The following is an 11,445-nucleotide window of genomic DNA, read 5'->3' on the forward strand; positions in this document are numbered from 1 at the left end:
GTATGATTATTCTTATATATCTCTATTTATTGATGAGGTAGATAATTGTTTTTCTAGTATAAATAGTACATTTGACTTCCAATCAGAAAGCTTGATATAAATCAGGAAAAACAATTCTAATTCTATCAACAAGAGTTTTCATTAGATTTATTATTCCAATAATTGTTATAATCCTGGCAACAACACTATCAAAAAAATTAATTAATGATCGAGAAAAAAGATCACCATTTGAATGTGGGTTTGATCCAAAAAGATCAGCACGAATACCATTCTCAATACGATTCTTCCTAATCGCAGTAATCTTTTTAATTTTTGATGTAGAAATTGCACTAATTCTACCAATTGTAATTATTTTTAAAACTTCAGACATTATAATCTGAACAGTATCAACAATATTTTTTATTCTAGTTCTATTAGGAGGACTATACCATGAATGAAACCAAGGAGCATTACAATGAGCAGAATAAAGGGTTGTAGTTAAATATAACATTTGGGTTGCATTCAAAAAGTATTGATATTATCAATCAACCTTAAATAGAATAAGAAGCGAAATATTGCAGTCAGTTTCGACCTGGAAGATTGGTATGTACTACCCTTATTCTTATTAATTGAAGCCAAAAAGAGGCGTATTACTGTTAATAATATAATTGAACTATAATAGTTCCAATTAAGGAAATGTAAAGCCAATATGAAAGCTGCTAACTTTTTATATTAGCGGTTAAACTCCGTTAACATTTCTAAAATTTATATAGTTTAAATAAAACATTACATTTTCACTGTAAAAATAATATATCTATATTTATAAATACTTAAAAGTAAAAATACTTCCTTAACATCTTCAGTGTCACGCTCTAATTATAAGCTATTTAAGTAAACGAAAAACAATATTACCAAAATAAATATTCAAAAAATAAAAGTTAAAAGATAAATCTTGAAATTAGAATCATATCAACCTTGAATATAACCAATTAAATAAATAAATAATCTATATAAACCTTGACCACCAAGTAATTCACCTCAACCATAATCAAATGACTTAGATGAATAATAACCTATTTTTAAAGGAATATATCTAATAAACTTAGTTGAAAGAAAAGGTATAAATCATATAGAACCAGCAAATCTAACAAAAGAAAGTATACTTAAAGAAAATAAATTATGAGAAAAATCAAAATTAGAAATAAGATAACCTAAATAAGCACCTAAAATAACAACTGTAATAGTTAAAAACTTTAAATAATAAGGTAAAGCAATCACATGAGGAATAGGAAAAATTAATCAAGATAAAAGACTACCACCAAAAACAGCAACAAACAATAGACCAATTATTCCAAATGAAATATAATAACCCTTATCATCAAAAGAAAATCTAGAATAAAAATTATTATCACCAGATATTGAATAATAAAACAAACGAAAAGAATAAGAAGCAGTTAAACCAGTAGAAAAAAAATAAAGAAAAAAAATTAAACAATTAATTCATCTTAAACAAACCATCTCAAGAATTAAATCCTTTGAATAAAATCCCGCTAAAAAAGGTATTCCACACAAAGATAAACTAGAAACATTAAAACAAACTGAAGTTAAAGGTATGAAATTAACAATTGATCCTATAAAACGAATATCCTGAGAATCCTTCAAATTATGAATTATTGAACCTGCACATATAAATAATAATGCCTTAAATAAAGCATGAGCCAATAAATGAAAAAATGCAAGCTTTGGATAACCTATAGCCAAAATTCTTATTATTAAACCAAGTTGTCTTAAAGTAGAAAGAGCAATTATCTTCTTTAAATCAAACTCAAAATTAGCGCCCAATCCAGCCATAAATATAGTTATACAACCAATTAAAAGTAAAAATCAACCACAATTATAAGTATCCAATATTGGTCTAAAACGAATTAATAAATAAACACCAGCAGTAACAAGAGTAGAAGAATGAACTAAAGCAGAAACAGGAGTAGGAGCTGCTATAGCAGCAGGAAGTCATGAAGAGAAAGGAATCTGAGCTCTCTTAGTTATAGCTGCTAAAACAATTAATATAGTAATGAGCTTTATTTCAAAAGAATTAGAAATAAAATCATAATAATAAATATAATTTCAACCACCAAAATTTAACATTCATGCAATAGAAATTAAAATAGCAACATCACCAATACGATTAGAAAGTGCAGTTAATATACCAGCACTATAAGATTTTACATTTTGATAATAAATAACTAAACAATAAGAAACTAAACCTAAACCATCTCAACCTAATAAAATTCTAATTAAAGTAGGACTAATAATTAAAAAACCTATAGAAAGAATAAATATTAAAACAATAATAATAAAACGATTTATATTCTTTTCATCTGATATATAATCCTTTCTATAATAAATAACCAAAGAAGAAATATATATAACAAAAGATATAAAAATAAGAGATATTCAATACAAAATTAAAGTTATAACAACTATAGAACCATTTAAATTGAAAAGCTCTCACTCAACAAAAACTCTATAATCAATTATTAAATAATAAATACCTAAAATAAAAATTATAGTTCTCGAAATAAACAAGGAAAAAAAACTCAAAGAACAAATAGAAAATAAATTCACGGCCTAAGATGAAAAACTTCATATCATTGATTCCACAAAACAATATTTTTAATTAAAATACTTAAGCAAACTAAACAAAGCAATATTCACCCTTTAAACAGAGAATATTTAAAGGCAATCAATGTAAAAGTAAAAGATGATATTCACGAAAATAACCAAGAGAACAAGTATAAACACCAGAATAATAATTCCCATGCTGAGAATTAGAATATATATACAAAGTATAAACAGCTCTAAAAAAAGATAAAAAAATCAAAGCAAAGAATCTAAAAGAAGATCAAGATATAATTCTATTTAATAATCTAATTTCACCTACCAAATTTAAAGAAGGAGGAGCAGCCATATTTGATGATCTTAAAAGAAATCATCATAAAGCCATTCTTGGCATCAAATTAATTATACCCTTGTTAATTAATAATCTTCGTCTACCTAAACGTTCATAAATAATATTAGATAAACAAAATAAACCAGAAGAACATAAACCATGACCAACCATTAGAGAAAGAGAACCTACACAACCTCATCAATTCATAGTCATCAATCCACCAATAACCATTCTTATATGAGCAACAGAAGAATATGCAATTAAAGACTTTAAATCAACCTGACGAAAACAAATAAATCTTACAATAACACCCCCAGATAAACCTAAAGACAATCAAAAATAATTAAACTTTAAACCCAAATAAGAAATAACCTTTATAACACGAAAAATACCATAACCACCTAACTTTAATAAAACACCAGCAAGAATTATTCTACCTGAAATAGGGGCCTCTACATGAGCCTTAGGAAGTCATAAATGAACCAAAAAAAAAAGGTATCTTAACTAAAAAAGCCAAAATTATAAATACATAAAACATAAAATAATAAGAACCAAAATCAACCAATAAAGGAAAATATAAAGTATTAGAAAAATCATAAACCTTAAATAAAACTAATAATAAATGTAATCTAGCAACCAAAGTATAAAAAATTAAATAAACACCAGCCTGCAAACGCTCAGGTTGATAACCCCAACCCAAAATTAAAAGTAAAGTAGGAACTAATCTAGCCTCAAAAGAAATATAAAAAGAAAGAAGACTTAATCTAGCAAATGAACAATAAAGCATAATTATTAAAATCAAAACCATAGAAACAAAAAAATTAGAATGATATGAACTTAAATAAACTGAACCTCTAGCAGTGATTATTAAAGAACAAATCCAAAAACTAAGTAAAATTAAACTAAAAGAAAAATAATCAATACCAAAATAATATCTAATTATATTCAAATCAGCATATGAATAAACACAAATTATAAAAACAAAACCCGACAGAAACATTAAGGAATGAACCAACCATCAACAATTATTTAATAAACAAAGAGGGATCAAAAAAATAGTTATAAATAAATACTTTAACATAAAGATAAACCAAAAGAATTAAAAAAATCATTACCATGAGAACGAATTATTGAAACTAAAATAGAAAGACCTAAAGCACCCTCACAAACAGAAAAAACTAAAAAAATAACAGGAAAAAAATAATCATAATCAAACTCAATAAGAAAAACAATAACTAACATAAATAAAGAAAGAACAATATATTCTAATCTCAAAAGAACCATTAATAAATGTTTACGTTTAGAAGAAAAAACATAAACACCAGCAAATTAAATCAATAAAGAAGCAAAAATAGAGAATATAAACATTAGTTTTAATAGTTTAAAAAAAACGCCGGTCTTGTAAACCGGAAATAAGTCCAGCCCCCACTTTTAAAAATTCAGAGGTGGAAAAGCTTCCATCATCGGTCCCCAAAACCGGTATTTTAAATAAACTAACCCCTGAAATGATCAAAATAATAATTATATCATTATCAAATGTAATAAATATTAATTTTATTAAATTAAGACACCCAATATCAATAATGCTTTTTATTATCCTTCAAACCTTCCTAGTTGGATTAATAACAGGAACAATAATAGAAAGATATTGATTATCATATATTTTATTTTTAACATTTCTTGGTGGTATACTAGTATTATTTATTTACATTACAAGAATTGCATCAAACGAAATATTTCAGCCTAAATCAATCACTATAATTATTACATTAATAATGTGAGTATTTATCATATTAATATTAATTATTCTAGATATATCTATATTTATAGACTTTTTCAAAAACACCGAAACTATAAATATTGATAATTCAATCAATTATCAAGAAATAACAATATCTTTAGAAAAATTATATAATAGACCAACATTCATTATTACAATAATAATAATAATTTATTTATTTTTAGCACTACTAGCAGTTGTTAAAATCACCAATATTAATCAGGGACCTATTCGTAAAATAAGATAATTACTAATGAATAAACCCTTACGATTAAGACATCCTTTAATTAAAATTATTAATAACTCTTTAATTGACTTACCTGCCCCAACAAATATTTCATTTTGATGAAATTTTGGATCCCAATTAGGGTTATGTTTGGTAATTCAAATCGTATCTGGACTATTTTTAGCTATACATTATACATCAAATATTGAAATAGCATTCAGTAGTGTAGTACACATCTGCCGAGACGTAAATAATGGTTGAATTATCCGAACATTACACGCAAATGGAGCATCTATATTTTTTATTTGTATTTACTTACATGTAGGACGGGGAATTTACTATGGATCTTATATATATATACATACCTGAATAATTGGTACAGTGATTTTATTTTTAGTTATAGCAACTGCATTTATAGGATATGTCTTACCCTGAGGCCAAATATCTTTTTGAGGTACAACAGTAATTACTAATTTATTATCAGCAATCCCGTACTTAGGAACAGATTTAGTCCAATGAGTATGAGGAGGATTCGCTGTTGATAATGCAACATTAAATCGATTCTTCACATTCCATTTTGTATTACCATTTATTATTGCTGCTATAGCAGCAATTCATTTATTTTTTCTTCACCAAACAGGATCTAATAATCCTCTTGGACTAAATGGAGATATTGAAAAAATTCCATTCCATCCATACTTTACCTTTAAGGATTCTATTACATTTGTAATAATAACATCATTATTAATTATACTATGTTTAATTAATCCTTACCTATTAGGAGATCCAGATAACTTTGTACCTGCCAACCCATTAATAACACCAGTTCACATTCAACCAGAATGATATTTCCTATTTGCATATGCAATTCTACGATCTATCCCTAATAAGTTAGGAGGTGTTATTGCATTATTTTTATCAATTAGAATCTTAATAATTTTACCATTTTATAATAAAACACCATTCCGAGGCATTCAATTTTACCCTATTAATCAAATTTTATTCTGAATTATAGTAGTTGTTGTATGCTTACTAACGTGAATTGGTAAACGACCTGTTGAAGAACCTTATATTATAACAGGTCAAATCTTAACAATTATTTACTTCACATATTTCTTAATTAATGTCCATGTCGCAAACGCATGAGATAAATTAATTAAGGAATAAAGTTAATTAGCTTAGGAAAAGCATATGTTTTGAAAACATAAAATTAGAAGTTTAACTCTTCTATTAACTTTTCTCAAAAAATTTCACTAAACAAATGAGATAAATAAAATCTTTAAACCAACAAAGAAAATAAAAAAATTCAAAGATAAAGGTAAAAAACTTTTTCAAGCTAAGTACATTAATTTATCATAACGGAACCGTGGTAATGTTCCACGAACCCAAATAAAACCAAAAGATATAATAGCAAGCTTAATAAAAAATATAAAAGAATAAAAATCACCGCCCAAAAAAATTAAAGCCAATAACATTCTTATGAAGACAATTCTAGTATATTCAGCTAAAAAAATTAAAGTAAAACCACCCGCACCATACTCAATATTAAATCCTGAAACTAACTCAGATTCCCCTTCAGCAAAATCAAAAGGAGTACGATTAGTTTCAGCTAAGCAAGAAGCAAAACAAGCTAAAGCTAAAGGAAAAGAAATAATAATAGATCAACAATAAAGCTGATAGTTTATAAAATCAAACATATTAAAACTACCAATTAAAATAATTAAAGACAATAAAATTAAAGCTAAACTAACTTCATAAGAAATTGTTTGAGCAACAGAACGAAGAGAACCTAATAATGAATAATTTGAATTAGAAGATCAACCAGCAATTATAACAGTATAAACACCTAATCTAGTACAACATAAAAAAAATAAAAATCCATAAGAAAAAGAACACATATAAGTTAAATAAGGAAAAATTACTCAAACGGCTAAAGAAATCATTAAATTAAAAACAGGGGAAAAATAATAAAGTAGGTAATTAGATATAATAGGAATTGGCTGCTCCTTACAAATTAACTTAATAGCATCTCTAAATGGCTGAGGAATTCCAACAAAACCTACCTTATTTGGACCCTTCCGAATCTGAATATAACCTAAAACCTTACGCTCTAATAAAGTTAAAAAGGCAACACTAATTAAAACACAAATAACCAATAAAAGAAAATTCAAAATAAATATAAATAAATCATAAAGTATCAATACTATTTGTAGAAAAAATCAGCATAAATGAATTCTAAATTCAACACATTAATCTGTCAAAATAGTAAATAAATTAATATTAATCAATATAACAAAAAATATTTTAACCATATGGTCCTTTCGTACTAATATGGATTAACAATCTTAGGATAGAAACCGACCTGGCTCACGCCGGTCTGAACTCAGATCATGTAAGAATTTAAAGGTCGAACAGACCTAATCATTGGGCTCCTGCACCCAAAATTTTTCTTAATCCAACATCGAGGTCGCAATCTGCTTTGTCGATATGAGCTCTCAAAAACAATTACGCTGTTATCCCTAAGGTAACTTAATCTTATGATCATAAATTATGGATCAAAATAACAAACATAAATAAATGATATAATAATGAAGAGTTTATCTATTCTTCATGTCACCCCAACAAAACATCATCATTAAATATAGAAAGACAAACAAAAAACTATATAAAAGTAAAATGTCAAGCTCTATAGGGTCTTCTCGTCCTAAAGAAGAATTTAAGCCTTTTGACTCAAAAGTTAAATTCAAAAATTTATTAAGAGACAGTTGATTTCTCGTCAAGCCATTCATTCCAGCCACTAATTAAGAGACTAATGATTATGCTACCTTTGCACGGTCAAAATACCGCGGCTCTTTAAAAATACGCTCAGTGAGCAGGCCAGACCTCAAAATATAAACAAGAGGACATGTTTTTGATAAACAGGCGGAAATCAATTTTGCCTAGTTCCTTATAATAAGTTCACAAGGTAAAAATTTCATACAAATAAATATACTAATTCTATCATTATTACAAAAATTTTAAAATTAAATTAATAATCTTAATAAAAAACCTAAAATATTTATAAAAACAAAATAAAAAATAATGAACTAAAACGTAATCTTAAAGATAGCTGGTTTAAAGCTTACTATTATATTTTTATAAAATAAATTATAGGTAATTAACTTCAAAGCTTATCCCTTAAAGAATAAATAAGTTAATATTTTTACTTAAAAAATTAAATAAAAACAAATAACTTTAAAAAATTGAATTTTTTCTTAAGAAAATAGATATCTTGGGAAACGATTAACATCTCATTTCTATAAATAATTTAATAATAATTATGATACATTAACTATAAATTATTTATAAATCAACCCAAATCGAGACAAGTAAAATAAATACTAAAATTTTGATAAACCCTGATACAAAAGGTACAATAAATAAAATCTACTTAAAAAAATTTAAAATAATATTTCATAAAACACTTACATTACCAATAAACTATAATTTAAAAAATCAATTCTATAAAATATACTAAGACAAAAATACAATAAAATTATTTATATTAAATAATTAAATAAACAAAAAATAAATATAATAAAATAAATAATCAAGATATCCTGATTTGCACAGAAAAATTTTCAGTGTAAATGAAACACTTTACTAATAAGTTATATCTTGAAACTCTTCCTAGATACACTTTCCAGTACATCTACTATGTTACGACTTATCTCATCTAAATTGAAGCTACTTTAAAATAAAATAGAATAATCAATAATTATTTAAATTTCACAGATTCATCTTTTTAATTTTTGATGTAGAAATTGCACTAATTCTATCAATTGTAATTATTTTTAAAACTTCAGACATTATAATCTGAACAGTATCAACAATATTTTTTATTCTAGTTCTATTAGGAGGACTATACCATGAATGAAACCAAGGAGCATTACAATGAGCAGAATAAAGGGTTGTAGTTAAATATAACATTTGGGTTGCATTCAAAAAGTATTGATATTATCAATCAACCTTAAATAGAATAAGAAGCGAAATATTGCAGTCAGTTTCGACCTGGAAGATTGGTATGTACTACCCTTATTCTTATTAATTGAAGCCAAAAAGAGGCGTATTACTGTTAATAATATAATTGAACTATAATAGTTCCAATTAAGGAAATGTAAAGCCAATATGAAAGCTGCTAACTTTTTATATTAGCGGTTAAACTCCGTTAACATTTCTAAAATTTATATAGTTTAAATAAAACATTACATTTTCACTATAAAAATAATATATCTATATTTATAAATACTTAAAAGTAAAAATACTTCCTTAACATCTTCAGTGTCACGCTCTAATTATAAGCTATTTAAGTAAACGAAAAACAATATTACCAAAATAAATATTCAAAAAATAAAAGTTAAAAGATAAATCTTGAAATTAGAATCATATCAACCTTGAATATAACCAATTAAATAAATAAATAATCTATATAAACCTTGACCACCAAGTAATTCACCTCAACCATAATCAAATGACTTAGATGAATAATAACCTATTTTTAAAGGAATATATCTAATAAACTTAGTTGAAAGAAAAGGTATAAATCATATAGAACCAGCAAATCTAACAAAAGAAAGTATACTTAAAGAAAATAAATTATGAGAAAAATCAAAATTAGAAATAAGATAACCTAAATAAGCACCTAAAATAACAACTGTAATAGTTAAAAACTTTAAATAATAAGGTAAAGCAATCACATGAGGAATAGGAAAAATTAATCAAGATAAAAGACTACCACCAAAAACAGCAACAAACAATAGACCAATTATTCCAAATGAAATATAATAACCCTTATCATCAAAAGAAAATCTAGAATAAAAATTATTATCACCAGATATTGAATAATAAAACAAACGAAAAGAATAAGAAGCAGTTAAACCAGTAGAAAAAAAATAAAGAAAAAAAATTAAACAATTAATTCATCTTAAACAAACCATCTCAAGAATTAAATCCTTTGAATAAAATCCCGCTAAAAAAGGTATTCCACACAAAGATAAACTAGAAACATTAAAACAAACTGAAGTTAAAGGTATGAAATTAACAATTGATCCTATAAAACGAATATCCTGAGAATCCTTCAAATTATGAATTATTGAACCTGCACATATAAATAATAATGCCTTAAATAAAGCATGAGCCAATAAATGAAAAAATGCAAGCTTTGGATAACCTATAGCCAAAATTCTTATTATTAAACCAAGTTGTCTTAAAGTAGAAAGAGCAATAATCTTCTTTAAATCAAACTCAAAATTAGCGCCCAATCCAGCCATAAATATAGTTATACAACCAATTAAAAGTAAAAATCAACCACAATTATAAGTATCCAATATTGGTCTAAAACGAATTAATAAATAAACACCAGCAGTAACAAGAGTAGAAGAATGAACTAAAGCAGAAACAGGAGTAGGAGCTGCTATAGCAGCAGGAAGTCATGAAGAGAAAGGAATCTGAGCTCTCTTAGTTATAGCTGCTAAAACAATTAATATAGTAATGAGCTTTATTTCAAAAGAATTAGAAATAAAATCATAATAATAAATATAATTTCAACCACCAAAATTTAACATTCATGCAATAGAAATTAAAATAGCAACATCACCAATACGATTAGAAAGTGCAGTTAATATACCAGCACTATAAGATTTTACATTTTGATAATAAATAGCTAAACAATAAGAAACTAAACCTAAACCATCTCAACCTAATAAAATTCTAATTAAATTAGGACTAATAATTAAAAAACCTATAGAAAGAATAAATATTAAAACAATAATAATAAAACGATTTATATTCTTTTCACCAGATATATAATCCTCTCTATAATAAATAACCAAAGAAGAAATATATATAACAAAAGATATAAAAATAAGAGATATTCAATCCAAAATTAAAGTTATAACAACTATAGAACCATTTAAATTGAAAAGCTCTCACTCAACAAAAACTCTATAATCAATTATTAAATAATAAATACCTAAAATAAAAATTATAGTTCTCGAAATAAACAAAGAAAAAAAACTCAAAGAACAAATAGAAAATAAATTCACGGCCTAAGATGAAAAACTTCATATCATTGATTCCACAAAACAATATTTTTAATTAAAATACTTAAGCAAACTAAACAAAGAAATATTCACCCTTTAAACAGAGAATATTTAAAGGCAATCAATGTAAAAGTAAAAGATGATATTCACGAAAATAACCAAGAGAACAAGTATAAACACCAGAATAATAATTCCCATGCTGAGAATAAGAATATATATACAAAGTATAAACAGCTCTAAAAAAAGATAAAAAAATCAAAGCAAAGAATCTAAAAGAAGATCAAGATATAATTCTATTTAATAATCTAATTTCACCTACCAAATTTAAAGAAGGAGGAGCAGCCATATTTGATGATTTTAAAAGAAATCATCATAAAGCCATTCTTGGCATCAAATTAATTATACCCTTGTTAATTAATAATCTTCGTCT

At 25.4% G+C, this 11,445-nt stretch overlaps 1 protein-coding gene across 1 annotated transcript; it reads right to left on the reverse strand.

The window, feature by feature from the left end:
* Positions 1-9,285: 9,285 nt before the first annotated feature.
* Positions 9,286-11,079, reverse strand: LOC126355106 (NADH-ubiquinone oxidoreductase chain 5-like). The gene has a single exon (XM_050005300.1). It carries the CDS (start codon positions 10,242-10,244, stop codon positions 9,894-9,896), a length of 351 nt encoding a protein of 116 aa, XP_049861257.1. The 5' UTR covers positions 10,245-11,079; the 3' UTR covers positions 9,286-9,893.
* Positions 11,080-11,445: the final 366 nt, after the last annotated feature.

Source organism: Schistocerca gregaria, chromosome 3 (genome assembly GCF_023897955.1).
Source record: "Schistocerca gregaria isolate iqSchGreg1 chromosome 3, iqSchGreg1.2, whole genome shotgun sequence".
Classification (NCBI taxonomy): domain Eukaryota; kingdom Metazoa; phylum Arthropoda; class Insecta; order Orthoptera; family Acrididae; genus Schistocerca; species Schistocerca gregaria.

Coding starts and splice junctions, on each gene's coding strand:
- LOC126355106 (XM_050005300.1), bottom strand. CDS start 10,244: ATGGCTGGATTGGGCGCTAATTTTGAGTTTGATTTAAAGAAGATTATT.